Genomic DNA, 22001 nt, shown 5'->3' with positions numbered 1-22001 from the left:
TTCATGTCAGCAGCGAGCGTGTACGTGCGTCGTGAGTGCATGACACATAGATGCTTTGCCAGTAATTTCCTCGGTGCCCCGATGCGCTCATTGGTGCGTCCCTCCAACGTGTCACCACTTTTGGTGGATTACCCCAGATGATATCTTCACCTCCAGAAGAGTGAAACACCACTCCTTTCTCTTACCTCCTCCTGCTCTCACACTGAGCAGCTGCGAAGGAGGACATTTAACATTTGGAAAAGTTTCTAGCGTTCAAAGAACAACTCACCGTGAAGTTTTTTTATTGAGTTTTTTTTTTTTTTACGCAAGTCAAGTTTAAATATGTATTCAATTATTTTAGGGTCAAAGATGACGCCGTTTTTATTCAAATCATTCTTGTTTTTGGCACCTTTGGTACTGAACGGTCTCTGCGTCAGTGCCTCCCCGGGCTGCGCGTCGTGTGCTTTAGCAGGAATGGAAAAAGACACGGAGGAAAAACTGATGATAGAAATCGCCAAACAGCAAATCTTGGAGAAGCTGCACCTGAAAGAGAAACCAAACATAACACACACGGTGCCCAAGGCTGCGCTTCTCACTGCGCTGCGTAAACTGCACTCGGGGCGCGTCAGACAGGATGGCACTCTTGAACTAGAAAACAGTATACCTACCAAAGAACAAGGCTATGAAATACTGAGCTTTGCAGATATAAGTAAGTTTTGCATTCACCTTTTCTAATTTTAAGTTGTTGTTTTTTCACTTTGTGTGGCACTGAAATGCCACATTCAATTACGTTGCATAAGTTTTAAATATACATTTAAAACTAGTTAAAATTGAGGGACTTTTTTTTTACACCCAAGTATTGTTTAAATGTTTTTTCTCTACTGGCATAACAAAGGTGGTAACCTCTACAGTGTCCAAGATATTAACAGTCTGTGTTGTTGTTTTCATTGATCCATAGGTGAGACAGGCAGAGGTGAGAAGGCCAACCTCAGCATTACCTTCCAGTTTCTGCAGGAACGTGGCCAGAGTATCCAGGTACTCCAGTCCTCTCTGTGGATCTACGCCCGCTCCTCTGGGGACCCTCACAGGGACTCCCGGCTCCCTGCCCGAGTTTTCCTTACTGCTGATGGTGGAGCATCTGGGACTGTCCGCTCCCTGGTCATAGAAAAGATGCTGGAAGTCCAGGAGAGCAACTGGCACACTTTCCCCATCACCCGCACCCTGCAGCAATTCCTCGATGGTGGCCAACACCGCTTGCGGTTGGAGGTGAACTGCGATGAAGATGGAAAGAACCTGTGCTCCTTAGACGGCTCTACTGATAGTCCCCACCAGCCCTTCCTCGTGGCCCAGGTGCGTCAACGTAATGATCATTTCAAACACTCACTCAGGAAGCGTTCCTTGCGTTGTGGGAACGAAGTAAGTGTGTGCTGCAAGAGAGACTTCTACATCAAGTTCAAGGATATCCAGTGGGATGAGTGGATCATTGCACCTGAGGGCTACCACATGAACTACTGCATAGGTCAGTGCCCCCAGCATCTTTCTGGTTCCCCTGGAATAGCGTCTTCGTTCCATGCCACTGTCTTCAGTCAGCTGAAAATCAATGGCATCAACACAGCTACGACTTCATGTTGCATTCCCACTGAGCGCCGGCCACTCTCCATGGTCTTCTTTGACTCTCAGCACAGCATTGTCAAACTGGACATTCCTGACATGATCGTGGAGTCCTGTGGGTGCACATAAAGGACAGAGGAAAGACATGGTATATGTAAATGTAGATTTTGTGTTTGTGTTGATTGTGGACTAAGAGACTCACATTGACAGAGATGTGTCTTGCTTTGGATAAATTTGGATAAACCCTTTTGTTTTGTACCAAATTTGACAAAATTATTTTACTTTACATACATAAGATGATGTAGGTATTAGATATGCACCACAATATGTAATATGTAAATCTTTTATTTTTTACATTTTAAATTATCACTGAGACAGGACCTGAGTGCAGGTGGAGTCATTTGGGTCATAGATTTACAAGCACATATAATGAAAACAAAATTGGGCCGAAAATGTGTCCTTGTGGAACACCACTTTCAAAACCTACTATCGAATCCGCCATATAAGAAAAGTGTCACTAACTTTATTGACTGACTGTGTAAACCTATAACCCAATTCTAGAGATATTCCAATATTATTGTTTATTTAACATTCATCAAATATTTGAATTACTTGTTTATTACCATGCAAGAAAAGACTTAAAATGAAGAGTCTGTCATATCTGTCTGAGTGCAGTTGATGCTGCATACAGGCTGACATGCCTAATCAGCAAATCAGCATCTCCACTGTATTATTTACACAAGTCAGCCTTTCAGTTGAGAAACTGTCACTGTGTCAAACATGTGAACCAGCATTTGTCCAGCATCGTGAGCAAACATTTAGCTATTGCTTCAGTTTCAGGTAATGTGAAGGTCTGTGAGGCATTTGGGTCAATGATCATGTACTGTTGCCCAGTGGCATTTATATCTCCCAGAGTCTAAAGTTTTCTGGGATGATGCAAAATTTGAAGATTTTTTGTCAGTGACTTGGACATGATCCAAAACATGTGCAAATGTTTTTCTGCCTTTTTCTGTTGCCATTAATGATTAAGATTGGGGGGTGGGGGTGAATGATGTTAAGAGTTTCTTGTTGTTAAGAGCACCTCTTGTCTCAGGACTCAATGTGATAATGAGTTGCCGTTGTATTATAACTTCTAAGCACTTTATCGTCCTACTGTATTTTTAGAGCAGATTTTATAGGCCCGCAGAGAGCAAAAAATATCAATCACTAATGTTTTTTAAGTTCTGGTTGTTTAAATGTGTGGTATTTTATATAAACTGATGCAATGTACAGTACACTGATAATGCAATTATCCTGCAATTTCCTGTATACAGTAACCAATGGGAATAGAGCCAGGATGTGACTGCTGTTTTGGTTGAAATGTATAATTGTTGTTTTCATTTTTATATTACACTACATTTTATGTAGAAGTAATCATTTGTGTAGAGACTGATTGATAACCTTTGTGTTGATGACGGGGTTTTTTTTTCTTAATGTGCTGCAATGACTTTGCTACAGTTACGGTTTATTTTAATAAATAAATATTTTAAATCAACTTTGGCATTTTCTATTTTTGTACCTAACATTGTACCTCTCTTCTTTAACCACAATGACATCAAATTTTACAGAAAAAAAAAAGTAATTGGAAACATGTATATAACTTAAATTGAGCAGAGCAGAAAGAAATGCACACACACACACACACACACACACACACCTCTTAATCCTTGTTTTCCTAACATTCCTATTATGGTTTGCTTTAACAAACAGCAACAACGTTTCCAGGTCACAGTGACCAACTGCCTTTTAACCAGCACATATTTAAGCAGTTGGAAAAATAAAAATAAGGTGTTTAACATTAACATTTTCTTCATTAAATCAAAATGAGTTTGTATTATTATAATATTAAAAGTGCATTTAGATTGCATTTTCACTAGTTAGTTAGATACTTAGTTAGTGAGTTAGTTAGTTAGTGAGTTAATACTAAGCCTGTTAAATAAGCTAATATCATTCATCTCGCAATTCTTCATTAGGGTTAGGGTTATCATTTTCACAATTTCACCAGGTATGACAAACAAGGTGCATGCCATGTAATCACACTGGTACTGTCTGTAAGGCAAAGGTTGTATTTGCTCATACAAATATTGGAAGTGTGGACTGTCTGTTTGGTGTGTAAACAATTACACATTATACTGGCATCTAATTTTCACATTTTGCATGTGTATTTGTATTTGTGATTGATCACTAAATCTTCTTTTTATTTGCCACTGATGGCTGGTGGTAGGAGCGCAGGCAGGGAGAACCACAATGTACTCACACAGGCAGGCTGGTGCAATAAAGAAATATGAATAGATTAGGGCTGATGAGGACCAGGCACACAGACGGACAGACTGGTGGACAGGCAGAAAGCATGAGCAGCACACAAGGGAACAGAGACACTGAACACACAACCAACAGAGATTAAAGCATCAGCCACACATTGTCATATGGTGCATCACAAAGACACACTGACCTGTAAGGATTTCCATTCTTATATATGAACTACATCATATTTTCATCTGTAAGAGAATTAATAATTGATATTTGGTGAGCTAATACATGGCTTCTGCCAAATATCTAGTGTCCGGATTTGCACTGCCAAAGTCCGGCAACCCTCCCCCAGCACAGCCAACAGCAATGCTGATGTTTCATTATCCAAAATGGACTACAATCCATGTCTGAGGTACTCTGACACACACAAAAAAAATATATATTTGTTCATTGTGCGTGTATCTATTCCTATCCAAGTTACAAGTCTAAAACTTTATTTCCAATCTGCATTCTGCATAATTCTAAAAGGGTTTGTGGCCCAGAGAGGATATTCTTCTTAAAAATTCAACAACAAATCACACAGACCATGCCTAACCCCTATTTCCAGAGGCACTGAGCAACTGTGACTCAGAAACACAAGGAAAGTGATGGGCGTCACACAACTCGTACAATTAGCAGATGATATTAAACAACAAATACTGCAAAGAAACTTAATCTGTGCACAATAAGGTGCAGATTAATGCGGAGGTTCAAAATCTGTCATACTACTTGTATGTATAGTCTATACTTGGGCCCTGTTTGCATTGTTACCCAAATAAAAAAAATGTTTTAACCGTATGGTTGCTGCTTCTACCACAACTGCATACAAGAATTAAGGGAATGTTTTAACAGTCTCTATGGCAACAAACATGGGCAACAACGTTGCACACTTTTACAAAATCCACGGTAGCTGCTTTAACTGAGTTGTAAGACTGCTTCAACAGCGTTTGGCAAACAAGTGGGAGTTTCAAGAAAGGATGCAAACTGTTGTTTAAACAATTTGTGTAAAGTTTTGATATATTTGGACAGGAAATGTGGACCTTAAAGGAAGCAGGAAGCACAAGTTAATTTATGCCAGATGGATTCCTGCCATGCAGATGGATTCTATGCATGGATTTAGTTTTTCAGGTGCTAAAACCATTTCATTTCATTTGGGAGCTGTTCCATGACCTTCCACGTGATGCTTTATTATTGCTGTATTGAGGGCATTTGTATACGTCGGCCTTTTGTTTATGACGGGTGAAGACGATGCTGAGTGTAATGGGTTTAAAACATGAGCATGAGGACAGTTCAGCGTCAACACAAGCAAGGTGAGTACTCTTTGACAGTCATTGTGCTGGCTTCACTCATGGAAAGTGGATAACTGACCTACTCTGGGAAAAATAAAAGCCTACTGACTCACTGATACACTGACACACTGACCCACAGACCCACTGTTTGTTGTGTGCCACTAAAACCTTAATCCTTCACTCCACTCACAATCCCACAATCCCATTGGGCGGGTTAAAGCATCAGTCAAATTCGCTCTCACAGTGTAGTGACAGGACAACCAGTGGAAAAGCTGCCCTCACACTCTCTCCTTGACCTTAACAGTCTCCAGGTTAATGGTAAACAACAGTTAGGTTGTTTGCATTAGCGCAAACGCACCACATGTAGTCATTTATTCATCATTCCACGACACATGGTAAAGAATTTGTATTATCCATGGGGGCAACATGTCGCAAAAATGCTTAAAAAGTGAGTCTAGCAGAGGGCCAAGTGCCACCAGACCCACCGTTGACCTGGTCAGATTAAATCCCTAATCGCAGATTAATTAGCAATTTAAGATGTAGGCTTGCCAACTGAGTGAAGTGGCACACCGCACTGCACCCAAAAAAATACATGAAGTACAACTAATTCCCTGTGATATATTGTATATATATATATATATATATATATATATATGTATGGCAGCCACACATATAAATCAGTGCACAATTTTAATACTAGAATACAGTATATGCAGCCATAGGAGAATTGGAAAATCTCACTTAAATCAGTCAGTTTTTTTAAGGTGTCTTGGCAGATTCCATCATGTAAAAGCCCAGCATGTGAATATATTATGACAGAATATGTCTGCACGTGTATGCATTCAGTCAGTCTAACCAACCAAATGCATGCCACAGTATGGTTTTGCCATCTGAAAACGTAAATTACAGATATCTTATGTCACATATCCTGACTGAGGAAACCATTTCTTAAGCTCTAGATGTGTTACGCTGCCTGCATACACAGCACAAACATACACGAATAACTTTTAAACCCACAGGATGATCCCATTACAGGAGACTTAGTTACCTGTTGCGTCTCCGTGTGACATCAGAGGCGTCTTATCACAGAACACAGTATTGTGCATCCTTAATGTGAACTCCGGTAGAGCTTTACCTTTGACTGCTGTAGAAGAGGTCACTCCTCTGTCTTAAAAACATGCAAATGATGCGGTAAAGAGAAGTGAATTCTTTATCGAACAATTATATGATCACATCTCCGAAATACTAAATGAATTTGTCAATTTAATTCCTAGTACTTGACAAAAAAAAACAATAGTCAAATCAAATAATGGAGAGTACGCTCAGTATTTACAATTCATGTGTTTTTTACCTATTTCATTTTAGAAGACTTCTTACAAGACTGTATATCTGTCAGTGTATTTATTTATTTATTTATTTAGTTGAGGTGACTTCTCGATCAAGACAATACATTTGCTGGTTTGCTGGCTAATGCTGGAAAAGAAATTAGCATCAAATTCATGCTGGTGCTTGGTTTAAGGTAGCTTCAGGAATGAGCGCAAGTGTCACTCATTCAGATTTACTACAAAAAATCCAATTAAACCAACCCGTGCTTTACTGCGATCAGGCTATTTAATTAGTCGTGTTTACCGTCCGAGATTTCCCCCGAGATCGTCAACTGCTACCAGCAAAGTGATATCTGCCTTGAGGGTCCATGGAATAAAGAAAATAACAATTTACAACAGTATCCATCCGAGGAAATCGTGTCTGTGTTATTTTCCTTTTTAAAAATATTGGATGATCACTGATTATGTGTCATAAATAGCATATTAAGTGCATATTTTTTGTTTGTCGCAGTTCGAGCAGTTTGGCAAAAAGAATAGTCCAAATTTGTCTGTTCCGTTCTAATTATTATTTGCAGTTTGGTCAGCAGGTGGCACTAGACTTACTGTATGGGTTTGTGTGGCTATGGGCCTTTGTGTTATAGCAAGTATTTTGGACATTAAGTTCCTCACAAGATCAAACATCTCCTCTCATTAATGTGGCAACTGACCTCTACTGATGCAAGTGGAAGTTCTGATCACCCATCACCACCGGCCGGAGGACAGTAGGCCAGTCGGCATAGTATCTAATAATATCTATTTTTCAGAGCTGCTCGAGAATGCTGATGGGTGCAATGGAAAGCGATTACTAACACTTGCCCAAGGCACATTTTAAAATTAGAAAGTAAAGGGTTGGTCCTTCCCAAATCTGTCAACAGAGCTACATTACATTTAATAGCAAATTTGGTGCCTGGGTGGTTTCATTACCACCATTGCTACTGTAAATCACATAAAACTCAGAAGGATTTGGCTCATCGTCTTAGTTCTGAAGGTGTCACGAGCATACCTAGGTGGAATTTGAATTTCAGATGTGTTGAATTGGTTTTTACTACAATGTGTAGAAGAATAAGATTTCCAAAGTGTCTACACACCGTTCCTCTGCGCCTGAAGTTCACAGGATCCTGTCGAAAAAGTAATTGCCCTGACTTGACAAGTAAAGTAGAGGGATTTATAAAGGTTAGGAGTGGTTTAGTTGTCGATAAAAAATGTTAGGCATGCTCACAGTTAATCTATTTGGTAAAACTAGGACTAAGGGTGCAGTAGCTCTCTAAAACGTGACTTGCTGTATCAGGCAGGTCCCAACGACCCAGCTTCCAGTCTTTGATCAAACCATTGGATCGCTGCAAGTGACTGCTTTTTGGAATACTTCCCTATACTCAACAAAACAAAATCCCAATTTATCTCCAGGCTGACAAAAAAACTGCAGGATGCTAGACATCCTGGGCAAACCACCAGCCTGAGGCAAGACAGAGTCTCTCGCATAAACATATCTAAACATGCAAAAATCCTATATCCTAATCCTGTAACTTGCAGCTAACAGCTCTCATCTGATCAGGTTAGACCTTTGACTGCAAGAAAAGAACACCGTTTGAACAGATTGTCCTATACTAGAGATTATCTTATGGATGCAATACATGGACTTTTTAATGTCTCTTATGGTTTCTTTACTGGCATGATCACCTGACACTTCATTGAACCTGTTTTATCTGTAGCGTAGTTTGGTTTGCAAACCTAAAATTGTACAATTAATGGTCACAATGGACAGTAAGGCCTGAAGGTGGAGTCAGATGTGCTTTGGCCATTTATGACAAACAAGTCCTTAATGGAGTTGATTGGACTGTCAGGACTATCGTCGGCATTGGAATCTTGGGTTGTTAGTGTGGTTGTGTCGTTAAAAGGAATCTGAAGAGACTCCATGTCTTTTCCAACAAGTGCTATTAGCAATCAATTAGCTCAGTGACTACATGACAGCTTCTTGGAGACACAACCTGTGGGGTTTAATACATGAATAGGAACTTCCTGAATCCGGTATGTCTGATGACTTCATAAGTACTCCTAGCACATTGACTGCTTGGAGTTTGTAACTATGGTTACGTACTCCAATAAAACAGGCAATAATACAAGCGCACATGCTCAAAATGTAATATATATATTTCCTCTTACATACCATGTGTGATGATTTGATGGACATGCTCTGTTTGCGTGTCCAGCCAAGGGAAGCACCAACTTGTCAACATCTGTCCAACTGGCCAGGCAGCACAGGGTGATGAAGCCTTGGATACAACCTCCAGAACACTCACTAAGAGTTTCCAGATTCAGCTTGAGGCACTGAAACAGGGGAATGTGAAAAGATATCAGATGTGCCCCAAAACCCGGAGTCAGATGTCTTAGTCCTGAGGAAATGCCCTTCCTGAATTGTCCCAAGTAAAATGATTTGTTCTGCTTCAGCACAGGCCCAAACCAGTAGTCTAAAGTAGAGTGAATTGCTCAGGTTCACATTCATAAAATCTTACCACTCTGGTGAAGGGGCTGGGGTAGGTTTGGGCATTCCAGAATTCGAAAGTGCAGCACTTAAATTAGCCTTATTTAAGAATGTACTTGGGAGCACATGCTGTTAGTACCATTACTGTGACAAAGGGATGGAACATTGCAAATCTGGAACCATGGTTTGTACCATATATATCAGAGGTCAAGTAGTTACTGATTAACCCTCTGTTTGAATGTACAACACATGTTAGGTGGTCATTTGCCCTTTCCAGCGACAGTGCTGAGCAACAGCCTTCCCATGTTTTCCCCATATCTGCATGGGTTCACTACAGATGATCGGTCTTCCTCCAAAGTCATGCAGATTACTTTACGTTTACTGGAGAATAAAGCAAGATTTCATACATGCACTGACCTCCAGAGATCTTCCAGAGGGGGCTGTATGAATGCAAATGTCAGCAGAAGTCACCCTGGAGATTATCCAGATATACTCCAGAGGATGCTTGGTTAGTGAACTGGTGAGGGCCTTGCTTCCTGCAGGTGCCAACCCCTCGCCTGGATCCTCCGGGGATCCTCCTGCTATTGTGAGTGACCTCACCCAGATAATCTCTCACTGCATTTGTCATATGGCAAACACTGGAGGATGGCCGGCCCTAAATCTCGGGACATTAACCAGAAGTCTTGTCTGAACACATCTGAAATTACCCACAGGTGTGAATGCGAGTGGCGTATGACGGTTCTTTGTCAAAGGTCTAGCCTGGAGCGCCCCTGATGTAATTTCCAACAACCTTCAAATAAATTGTAATGACCACTCCCTCAGAGAGGATTAGATGATTTAGATCATGTATAAAAGTGGGTGTAGTCTTCCAGTTGCGAAACATGGTCCGATTTTGAAGCCTTGAGATTGGCGACTTGACCAGTCGTTACCTGTAACCAGGCACCTATTGACGGTGTCGACTCATGTGCTGTGCTTTATTGTCTATAATATCAAGATCATGTTCTATTGAAGAAGAACTTAAAACTAGTGATTGAGACTATTAACTCTTCAGGAAAATGTTTAGTGTCTTTATAAATCAAGTGTGAAGTAGGCTTGTTTTGTCAGACTTCCCTTCAACCTGCTTTGTATTTACCAGCAGTGCTATCACACCCTGGTGGTTATGCAATAAATTGTTGATTCCTGGTTGGACTTATCCGGCAAATTGGAAGACTGCTTTTTCTATACGGTCTATGGTCAAAGCTACATCCACATCATACATCACTTCTGCCTGGTATCCATACATGTTTTAAAGCCCCTAAAATGGAAACATGTGGAAGTGCTGCCAGCTGGCTTTAGTCTACAGGGTCAGAAATGACTTTGGAAGTGATGACACTCCCAATCAATCAATACTTGGCTGATTTAGGTCAAAGACATTGTGCATTTTTTGCCGTTCACTTTTGACAAATGCAGTAGGAGATTATCTGTGTGTTATACAATCACAACAGCAGGGGGATCTCCAGAGGATCTGGTTAAGTGGGTTACGCCTGACAAGGAAGAAGGACATTCACCCTTTCACTCTAGTGCGACTTCTGTGTAAATGTGAGTTCACATGTACTGGAGAATCTCTAGAGTTCGGTGCTCATATTTATAATATCTCTTTAAACATGAACATATTATAATACAGAACATCCATCAGTGTGATAAGAAGTACTTCAAATAACAGGGATCATGTTTGTATGTACTTTAACTTAGTTTGGGTTCTTGTCTCATAACATGGGTGGGGTATATGACCTGTACTGTAGCCAACCACAAGAGGGCAATACAGATCTCATGTTGTCTTTATACAATAAATAGTCACTAGTTAAAATGTAGGTATTAACCAAAATTGCACAATACAGACATATCTGTGAAGATTTCTTCATGATAACACAAGAGTGTTGAGATAATTCTCAACGTGGATAATAAAGTGGCATCAGAAACTGACTGAATACAATCAGAAAAGAACAACTGAAATGTGTTGTTTCTGAAAACCAGGTGGAAAGTGTTTCAATCAAGGACTGGATGTAAGTAGTTCATGATCCAACGGGAGCTTGGATCAGCACAGCTCAGGGAATTAATGTTAACAGTCCTTGTTGTTCCACCGTAACCTTCGCCTCAGGTCTTACAGCACACAGTTTCCTGCATGGACCTAATTCTGTCAAGGTGGACTAAACACTCAGCTCCATCCAATCAGGTCATTGTGTGCCAACTAGGTCATTTAATGTGACAACTTACAAGACGTATTGTGGATTCTTGTGTTTCCTTAACAAAATAGAAACATGAAAATAAATAAATAAATAAATACAGTAGTGAATGTTGCTTTAGCCTGTCAGACCCAATTATCATACGGATCATTAGTAATCTGTCTATTTGTCCTATTTGCAGAAGATAAATTGTGAAACTGTAGATACATACAGTACATAAATAAATAAAACATATTAACATTAAATGCTCCATTGTGATTAATAGTCTGTCAATTTAATGTGTGGTTGCATATTGCATTTTATTGCATACTTACCTAATCGAGGACATTGATATCAGAAAGGCTTCACTTCGTTCATAGAAGAGGATTCACTCGGACGAATCTGTCCAAACGCAGGAAATTGCAGGTCTGTGGCATAAATAAACACAAAAAAACGATGATGCACAAATAGTTTACATTAATTGATATTATGTAGGTACAACTTACATTTGAGATTCTTTTCTCCTAATACTTTTCCATCAATATCACGCTGCTACAAAAGCGTACACAGAAGTGGTTATTAGTGTTTAGATGTTACGAAAACATAAAGGATCTGAAGAAGTACTGTCCTCTGTTGTAACCTGATGTGATGTAATGTTCCCTGTTATCATGGTGTTTCGGTTTGCCCTGTTCTCAGGCTTGTATTATGCTGCCCTCTGGTGACAGTACCTCAAACTAACAGAATTAAAAAAAACAAAAAACAAAAAAAACATACATACATGAAATATTTATATGATCAGTTGCTATGATGGGAAAATTGTCCTCTGCAACATAAACACACACACACACACATATGTATATAAATATATATATATATATATATATATACACATATATATCACAATTCATAATTAATCCTTGAAAAATAAATTGTGCAAAAAGTAAAACGATCTTACTCAGCATAGCTCTTGTATAATTTGTGTAAATTATGTTCTGCATAATCAATAATCCATTCAAGTCAGTTCTCTGTATTACAGTGACAAGTATAGTGCTACTATCAGATAATGCTGAAAAAACAAATTAAAACAAAATGCATGACAAATACAGGTTATTAGACACAGTATGTGTATCAATTATAATAAACATTAAATATACATCTGTGAGGTATATATATCAGATTTGGGTTTGATTGTGGGAAATTTACAAAAAACAAAGCATTTATCTCTTGGCAAAGAAATATAACTGTTAACTAATATTATATATAATATTAATATAATATTTGATCGTATAATAGGATTGATTATATTATATCATAATATGATTTCAAAGTTTGATTTAAGTCATGACTTTCCTATATTTTCTAATTTACATCATAGCACAATTTCATTTGTTTAATGTGTAAACTTTAAGAGATTATATGAAAGATAATATTTAATACATACCTTATTTATTTTATTTAATCATTTTAGCTGCATGTATTCAGTTAAAATGGATAATTATATGAATTTCACTTTTGCATTTCACAATTCAGGTGCATGATTGAAACACAGCATAATCACATTCTCCACATTTTACTGCTATAGAATGAATTCCATTTTTTTTTGCGCATATTACAGCAAAATCTAATCTCTGTGCAGCTCTTACCTGTGTGTTCACAGCAGTGACTAAAGCGGACAAGAGTCGTGCAGAACTGCTCCTGCTCCTGTATCAGTCTCTCCTCTGCCATTTACTCTCACTAGTGTGTGTAAAAAGGGCCTCAGATTGGAACCAGTGCAGCTACAGATCAGCCTTATATATAGTGTCAGCAGAGCTGCAGCAGCACTATCAGCCCTGGGACCCCAAACCAATGGGAAGGAAACATGTGCAAAGGACCATCTGCAATGGAAAAACAAATCCTGTAAAAGATTTTGTGGATTTTGCTGCAAGGGGAATGGTGTCCAGCTGCCCGGAGTCTTAGTGACAGATGCTTTCTCTCCCTATCGTTCGGGCCAACATGCACGTTCCTGTATCCTCCAGTGGCCTTTAATACTCTAAACCTCTGTGCTCTTTCACACTTCCTTTCACTTTGAGTAGAGGGCACGTCATGTTTTTCTTCACAGTAAAGTAGAAAATAGAAGCAACCATGAAAATAAGCAACTATGAAGGCAGTGTTTACATCTCCTGTTATGTGAATAGGTCAGTCTACGTTACTGAGTCATATTAACACATTTCTAGAATATTCACCAGCATGACCTGATGGGTTCTTTCTACTGGTTCAGCACAGTGAAAGTTTTTGCAACAATGTGATTAGGCACGGTTTCGATAAATAAATACAGCTTTCATCTTCACTTGAACTGCGTGGCTCGGCTTAAAGCTTTTGTTTTGACTTAGCTTCATTACTGACCCTGTCTGTAATCTGCAGAGTAGAGTAAGCTCTCTATGAGCTTTGAGGTAAACGTCTGTGACTTTTAATTCTCTCCCATTCACCCTTTCATTTCAAATCACTGAGCGTTGCATATACTGTACCTGTCCACGTTGCAGTGGGAGGCAAAATGTCATATGATTTTTTTATGCAATTTTTTAATGCAATAATGAGAGTATTAACTAAGCATAGGTAAATGTTTCAAATTAATGTGCGCTCATTGTCTTGAGATAAAGGCCATGAGTTTCCAAAAGTGTCAACAGTTTGTGGTTATTTTCTGCAAGACATAAACCCTTTGTCACACAAAGGTAGTATTTTATGCACAAATAGGAAGGTATTACTGTAGAAGTGATCTGAAAAGATTAGCATTGCTCAAATAACATGACACAAACATTACAAGTGTTTTCCAGAGGGCCTACTTAATTGTTTTACTATTATATCGTATTATATCGTATATATGTGACCAGTAATGAACTCCAAAACTGGTCAAATGATATACATTATTAAAGGTAAATATGAGTTTAATTTGTGGAAATGTATTTATTACATGATTCAAAGAGGCATCTATAATTAGACTGACTGAAGTGACCGCTTCACCGTTGTAATCCCTCCTCATTGATAATCTAGTGAAGCCCATGTTGGACTCTCTCTGCAGTCAGATGAAGCATATGGCTCCAGCATCTGTGGGCAGATTTACATCCAAAAATTCCCCACTCATCTGCTACAGGAGCAGCTATAATAGGACTAAAGCCCAAGACTCTCGTTGACAAAATCAGATTTAACCACTGGCCGTATGTTCTCATTGGACTACAGTCTAAATTCAGGTCGCCAACTGTCCACACTCTGACTCAAAAAGAAACAGAAAGACTAATCTCCTCAGCGACCAAATCATCATCCTTGATCTAAACAAGATCAAGGATGTTTGTTTGAATGATGGCGACTGCAACACACTTCTCACCACGGTTATTCAGCGTATGGTAGCTGCAGTCAACTCTACTTTAACCTTTTATAATATCAATAGCCAAAAGTCATCTTCAACCAGAACTAAGCCCAGCCTGGAGAAACATTTTATATGGAAATAAAAACTGGGGATAAGCTATTTAATTTCATAACACAGTAGATTATCATGAAGTATTAATCCGCCATGGTTTGACCAACCATGTGCAACATGAGCAAAACATGTAAGAAAGAAATGGATCCAGGCATCATGTCACCATTGGGACTATAGAGACAACAAAAGCACAAGTGAAATGTGTGAAGAAAACACATTTTAGAAAGACTGTGTCTGTTATTATCTTCACTGCTGGCAACGGAGCTGAAAGACCCAAATGTTTTGACTCCTTAGAGTGAGAAAAATACAGTTGTCACTAATAAAATAAGTTATCAACAATGTTCAACTTCAGTGTCACAGAAAGTCACGACAGCGGGACAGAGGGTGAGTGAAACTGAAGCAGCTAAATTGAGCTCCATCCATCCTTAACCTCAGTAACTGGACCTGTGCTCTCCCTACAGTGACCTCACACACACCACACACACACACACATACACACACACACACACACACACACACACACACACAGAGGTTTGCATGACTTCAGAGGACATTACATTGACTTACATTCCTTTCCTGGGGAATCCCTAACCCTTAAACATGTCTTCATCTTAAAGTGTAGTAATTCACATTACGGGGACTTGATTATTGCCTCCATAAGGAAGACATTACATGTAATATAATGTAACAAGTCCCCATAATGTGACTGTGTACAAAGATTTAGGTCCCCACAACCTGAGGAATACCAGGCACACACAGAGAGAGAGAGAGATTAACTAATCCAAACCAACAGTTACACAGAGGCTGGATTATTGTTTGTCTGAATGGTTAATCTTTGGTTAAATTCTGACAAAATATACACAAACTAGGTAATGATAAATATAATATTTTATTATTGACAATTCATTAAATGTATTTTGGCACACTTGAATAAATTTGTCCTTAATACTAGTGTCTGTTCTCTAATCTGTTATACTATGTTATGTTATATTATGCTTTGTTATATTGTGTTATATTGTGTCATGTTATGCTATGTTATATTATACTTTATTATATTATATTATATTATGCTATGTTATATTATATTATATTATATTATATTATATTATGCTATGTTATGTTATGTTATATTATATTATATTATATTATATTATATTATATTATATTATATTATATTATGCTATGTTATGTTATTTTATGCTATGTTACTTAAATAATAATGTCTCATTTTTGTTGCTCACTTTTTAACCTTCACTGTGGCCAGATTGAAATCAGAATGAATTTGGTCAACAATAAGCTGATGATTATTCATTGGCATGAATTATTGATGATTATTACATTCCTGTCCGAGTACAAATGTGGGAGTGGGCCTGAGAAGTTTGTTTTGTGTAATTTTGAAGAGCCTCGAACTTTGTGAAGTTTGGGAAACTGTGTGCTGGAGGAGGGCTACAGACCTGGAGCTCAAAACCCGGTCCAGACTCGCAGACCTACTCCGGTCCAGGTTTTGTGTCGGACCTTACTGAGCCGCAGCATCCCCACACACACACACACACACACACAAGCCCTGCTGCCACACACGCTGTCCGTTCGAGTGACTGATATTAAGTTTCACCAATAAAGTAAACAAAAACATTAATAGATACATCACCATCCCAATTACTAGATAGAACCCCCCGCTTTATATAGACACAGTCATGTCCACACAAGTATTTTATCAACAGAAAACACGTGTTTATTTAACTCACTTGCTTCTAGACGTGTTTATATTGACTTACTTAATCGAAAAGCAGGGGATTCATCAGTTTGGGAGGATAAAGTGGGGGCACGTTCACTTAGAGAGGCATAGCTGAAGCAGCAGCGTGGTCCCCCTTTTTTTTTTCTTTTTTTTAAGAAAAACAAAAAGTGAACTTCCTGTTTCGGGGTGGTCCACAGACTGTGGAGAAAGAGAGGGAGGGGGGAGGGAGGAGAAGGGGGTGCGCATTCCCACATTGGCTGTGCAGCCAACTCCAGGGCGCTTTGCGGGACTCCACTGCCGAACATGGGGTTCAATTTTGTCACCGTTCGTCAGCACAGAGTGACTGTGGAGAAGAACGCCACGGAAAAGCGAGTGTGAGCGAGGACAAAGTGTCGGTTTCTGTGAAGAACTCAAGTCATCTCCATCCGAGCGCGTCTGCCACGGAGAAGAAGGGGGGAGAGGGGGAGGCTTTACTGGAAAATCAGACTTTTCACACAGTCCTTGGACCCACTGAGCTCTTTCCCCGAACGACTGCGAGGATCGAGTCAGAAAGTTTTAATGCTGAATACTCCCGCATCAACCTGAGGTAAGCGCTGCTGCTCCTTTGAAAAATCCCGGATAAATCACGTTTTACGCATGCTTCCAAAGTCGTGCTTTGTTGCTCGGACTGTTCTGAATCCTGTTTTTTAAGGATGGACATAAAACGAGGCTGTGTTTATTGAAATAGAGTAGTTTAAGTCATCTGTTGCGGTGATGGTGCGTGACTTTTACGCATCAGGGGCATTGATTTAAACTGATCGCTCTACTTCACATTTCTTCCACACGCTCCCAAAACTCACAGTCAACATGGAGCATAAGATTTCTCCTCACTCCACCAGGCATCCTCCTCAGTGTCCAGTGTTATGTGGAGGCATGGACTTCTGTCTGTTTAAACCTTTACGCTCATAAATAGTCCATCCACCTCTCTGCCTGCATGTCTTTGGGGAGTCCTTCTTGTAGGGTCCTGACTGCCAGCACATTTTAAAATCATCTGGCACGGATGAGTGTGGCAAGGCCGCCCAGGAACAGCTGTTTCTTGTAACCTGAAATACTTGAGGTGCCAATATCTTTTCCAAATGTGCGTTTCTGTCAGGACACCCACAGAAACAACAGCAGCGGAACAGCAACAAGTGGCTTGAGGCTTCACAGGGTGAAGGCTTCCTTTCCTCATCAACCTCTAATCTGGGACATTATCTAATTGTCTCAGTGAGAAGTGACTGTATAGCTGTTAATGTGCAAAGATTAGGCCGCTGGTCTTCATGTAGTGGCCCTGGACTAAAGAGCGTCAACACTGGTTCCAATAGAGGAGCCAAACACTTATTTATTCCAAAGTGACACTGAGAAGTGCTAAGCACACACATCTACAACTTTCCTCACCACTATTTGCACAGTCACACACTCACACAGCCACAGGGTTTGTGTGTGTGTGTGTGTGTGTGTTATTGTTAGTCACTGAGGGTCTTAATAGAAAACATGAGAGGAAAACACAATGTGTAGGAGTTCTAACTGGATTATTGTGGCTTGGGAAAAGGGTCACAGGTCATAACGTTGCTTAAAGAGATGTTAAAATTAGAAAATATTAAATTGCATTTTTGTTTGGCGATAAAATTTCATTTATAAGTCAAGCTTTGGTTTAAAATTCTTTACTTTACTACACTCTAGTGCACGGATGAAATTTCCCTTAACAATTTCACAGTTGAACTGATAAATTGCAGCCTTTGCAGTTTGCTAATTGCATTGCTTCAGAGTTAGTCAGATTGTTTTACATGTTAGTGTAACTTGATTTTGTAATTTTCAGGTGAGGAGAACAAGAACATGCTCTTGCAGCCACCTCACACATTCTGTTAGATTACAGTGAAACACAGAACATACTGGACTTTTATGAAGTGATGTTTTTTATTGCAGATTTGAGGACATGACACTCGTCAGGGTTGATAAGAGGAAAGTGCACTTGTCCTCTGGCCACATGTGAAAAGCTCTGCAGGGGAGCTTCCTCGCCCTCCCTGGTCTTTATCAAGTGCGTCAAGGCCAAAAGGCTCGTTAATGGGGGAATGCTCTTAAACAAATAGATCATACAGGAAGCAACTGTCTTCTGATAGCCCGTCAGAGTCAACAGAGAACTGACCAGGTTTATCACGGTCATATCAGAGCACTGATAAGTCTCTATCAGGCACAATACAATTCATTTAAGGGATTCCTTCTTCTTTGAGACCGGGAAAGATAATCTTGTAATCTGACTGATGACTGTCTGTGGTTGAAATCACAATCAGGTAACATCTGAACAGGACCTCGGCAGCTCTCTCTAGCACGAATGACCTGACGTGCCGCCACCGGTCATGTGACACACACACACACACACACACACACACACGTACCCAGAGGCAGGCAGCAACAAGTGGTGTGTTTTTGACCAGATTCCATTTTGGTCTGCTCAGCAAGAAACATGTGTCACGTGATGCCTGTAACCCCCCCCTCGCCTTCTCAACACCCTCCTCCTACCATCCAGAAGTGGGAGGGAGAGAGGGGGAGAAGGACCACCCTCACTGGGATCACAGCCCCTCAATCAGACCCTTTCACACCCTGTGAACCTGAAACAATCAGGGTTTAATAGCAGCTGTCTGTCTGTGCCGGCCCGGGCTGAAACCGCGGAGGCTCACAGTGCAGAGTTGATCGGCTTTGGCCGTAAAAAGAGAAGAGACATGGGGACGCTCCAAAGGACACATCAGCATAGACACATACACACATGTCTCCTTTTCTGTCTCCGTCCCCTGCTAGTCCTCTCCCTCTCTCTCTTTATCTCCTAGTTTTCCTCACATACTTAAGGGCACACGAAGAGGACCCCGTCCTCCTCATGTCAGACTCCGGTATTCGAAGGTTATTTTGGTTCAGTGTATTGCAAAGCTTCATTCACGTTGTGTGTGTGTGTGTGTGTGTGTGTGTGTGTTGTCACTCTCTGACGCGGGCTTTGACCAGAGTGAATTGATTCTGGTCATGGTTGTTTTTGTTGTTATTGAGCCAAGCGCTGTCGCAGCGAAGACGAATGTCCCCAAACTAAAAAGCCACAGTTATTAAGTATGCAAATCTTGATTGAGTGTGCAGCCAGATCACGCTAATGATTTCCCCTCAAAACCATTAAATGATGCTGAAATGAGGAGGAGGAGGAGGAGGAGGAGGAGGAAGGGGGGGGGGAGGAGGGGGTTGTTATTAAGTAGTGGGCTGACACACGGGGGCAAAGGCATTAGACACTTGAATTGCATTAGTCAAAGGGCACAAGTGATAGAAAAGGAGAACGTTGTTGTCATGGGAAAGATTCTGAAAATCATTGTTTGTGGTCACTTTGAGTTTTCCCACCCATTACTGGGCACAGCAGACTTCTTCTTTTTTTCTTTTTTTTTACAGGAGATAGAGACTTTCCCTGCTAATGTTGGATGTTTTGTAAAAGCAGTTTCCCACTCCCAACTTTTTTTTGTTTCTAGGTTGATGAATCAGTTGCCCGTCTACAGCTGTTATTTTAGCAATAAACCTCTCAGTAATACTTGTATTTTCACTGTGACACTGGGTTCTCTTCAGCTGTGTTTTCATTAGACTGTGTAAAGTTCATTTGGTCATTATCTAGTCATAATAATTGTCTACTATACAGTTTCTCTGTTGAACGTGTTATAGTTCTTTTCCCATAAAGACATTTCAAACTACATTGAGCTGATTTATCATGATTTGGCCATACAACCTGGACCTGTGAGAGCAAGACATCAAATAAATGAAACCTCATAAAGCTCCAGAGTTCATGGCCACAGCTGAGCCTCAATTCTAACCTACTGCCATCACTCAAAATCGAGGGACCCAAATACAGGATGCAAAGATGAAACTAAGAAAATAATCCAGGAGGGAAGACAGGACAGGAAGTAATACTTATTACAAGGTACACACAAGGGAAAACTGCAAAATAATATAAAGAAACAAGGAAAAAACAAAAGAATTGAAAACCCTCGGTGAGGAATACAGAAAGAAACGTTACAATAGAAAAGTTCAAGGCGAGAATTTGTCCAACATAAATCGCCCAGGGGTCATAAGAGAGAGAGGTCTGGTAACGTGTGGAACAGCGAGCAGCACAAAGAGAGATGCAGGTTGTATTTGACTGTAAATGCGGTGCTTTAGTGTTGGCATTTGCCCGAGGGAATAAGTCTGATAATATAGGTTCCAGCCTGTTACTGACAATAAAAGGCAGAGCTGATCTGTTGCCCATCGTCCCTCCTCCTCCTTTGAATGAGGGTGGCAGTTTTTGATAAGTGTGTGTGTGTGTGTGTGTGTGTGTGTGTGTGTGTGTGTGTTAAGCAGGAAGGCATGCTCACTGTTAACTATTGTTTCATGTGGTCGATATTAGAAATCAAACTGCCGCTAATAGGAACCAGGTGAAAGTGTGTGAATGGTGTTCAAATGCACAAACAAGCCCACGCTGTTACTTAGTCATTTCCCGCCGCTACATTAAAACCACCTGTTTGAAATATTTTGCTATTTAAATGCTTTCACTTGATGTCGATTCATGTTCAAATTAAAAAAAATACACTGATGAGCAAGAACACTAAGACACAGACTTGCTGCTTCTTATTATTATTTGTTGTTTTTTAATGTCGTGGCTGATGAGTGTAGCTTGGTTTACAATCTGTCAGACAGAATAAATCGCTGTATCGTGATGTGCGGCGCCAAATTAGCCTCTGGCTGCAATGGCGGTGTAGACAGGGCAGACCTGGGACTAGAGCTGCTCATCACTATTATATGAATGCAGATCAGTTTAAAAAGCTGGGAGCAGATGCATTTTTTGGTCGTTTGGGTTTTGGAACTTTTTGCTCCACACACAGATGATTTACCCGCAGGGAACAGAAACCCACTCAAATAATAATAAAGTTTATTCCTATAGCACCTTTCATACAAGGATTGCAGCTCAAAGTGCTTCACAATAAAAGGAAAATTTGATTTAAAAAGCAAATACAACAATAAAACACCACACAGTGGTGGAATAAAAAGGAAACCCTGTTTTAACTTTGAGATAAAGCAAAAGATGCAAATAAACGGCAACATACAACACAGGGTGCAATAAAATAGGAAAAAAGACTCAAGTCCAGAGGTCAAAACCCTGTTTTAACTTTAAAATACATTAAATATGCAAAGTTCAGGGGCGTAAGTAACAAATGTGATTGGCCTAAGTGAATTCTGCATATTCACATGCAGAACTGGTTTATAGAAACCATTGCATCACCGTGGATTCTTGGTCTGTGTTTCTTTGTGAGATTTGGTAAAAAACAAAACAAAATAAAACAGCTGAACGGCTGCAGTTTTAAGCAGACGCACACATATTTATTCTATATATTAATGAATAGTTTCTAAATATGCAAGTATTTATATTAATGCAAGATTCTGAACCTGTGTTTACTGTAAGAATGTGTGTGTGTGTGTGTTCTTAGCCACTGATGACTCACGACGCGCTGTCCTGTCGGGCAGAAAGCGAAGAGGGGGCGGTGTTTATTGTT

The 22001-nt window shown here is 39.9% G+C and overlaps 2 protein-coding genes and 1 long non-coding RNA gene across 4 annotated transcripts in view; 2 read left to right on the top strand and 1 right to left on the bottom strand.

The window, feature by feature from the left end:
• The first annotated feature begins 177 nt into the window (after nucleotides 1-177).
• Nucleotides 178-3118, top strand: LOC131460863 (inhibin beta A chain). Its single transcript, XM_058631722.1, has 2 exons — nucleotides 178-688; nucleotides 938-3118. The coding sequence occupies exons 1-2, from the start codon at nucleotides 322-324 to the stop codon at nucleotides 1717-1719; spliced, it is 1149 nt and encodes a 382-aa protein (XP_058487705.1). The 5' UTR covers nucleotides 178-321; the 3' UTR covers nucleotides 1720-3118.
• Nucleotides 1622-12995, bottom strand: LOC131460864 (uncharacterized). 2 transcript variants are annotated; one of them, XR_009240422.1, is made up of 5 exons: nucleotides 12895-12995; nucleotides 11758-11803; nucleotides 11587-11679; nucleotides 8736-8896; nucleotides 1622-1703 (listed from the first exon to the last, which is right to left on the bottom strand). It is a non-coding gene; the product is annotated as an uncharacterized LOC131460864 (long non-coding RNA). The 2 variants fall into 2 exon arrangements; XR_009240423.1 differs by lacking the exon at nucleotides 11758-11803.
• A 3686-nt stretch (nucleotides 12996-16681) lies between these two features.
• The window catches only part of gli1 (GLI family zinc finger 1), a 45293-nt gene continuing 39973 nt past the window's right edge, over nucleotides 16682-22001 (top strand). Inside the window, exon 1 of the mRNA XM_058631577.1 lies at nucleotides 16682-17023. The gene's annotated coding sequence lies outside the window, so the exon portion shown is untranslated. The remainder of the gene's footprint in view (nucleotides 17024-22001) is intronic.

The sequence above is a fragment of the Solea solea genome, chromosome 6 (genome assembly GCF_958295425.1).
Source record: "Solea solea chromosome 6, fSolSol10.1, whole genome shotgun sequence".
NCBI lineage: Eukaryota > Metazoa > Chordata > Actinopteri > Pleuronectiformes > Soleidae > Solea > Solea solea.
This window is presented reverse-complemented; position numbering and strand designations above follow the sequence as displayed.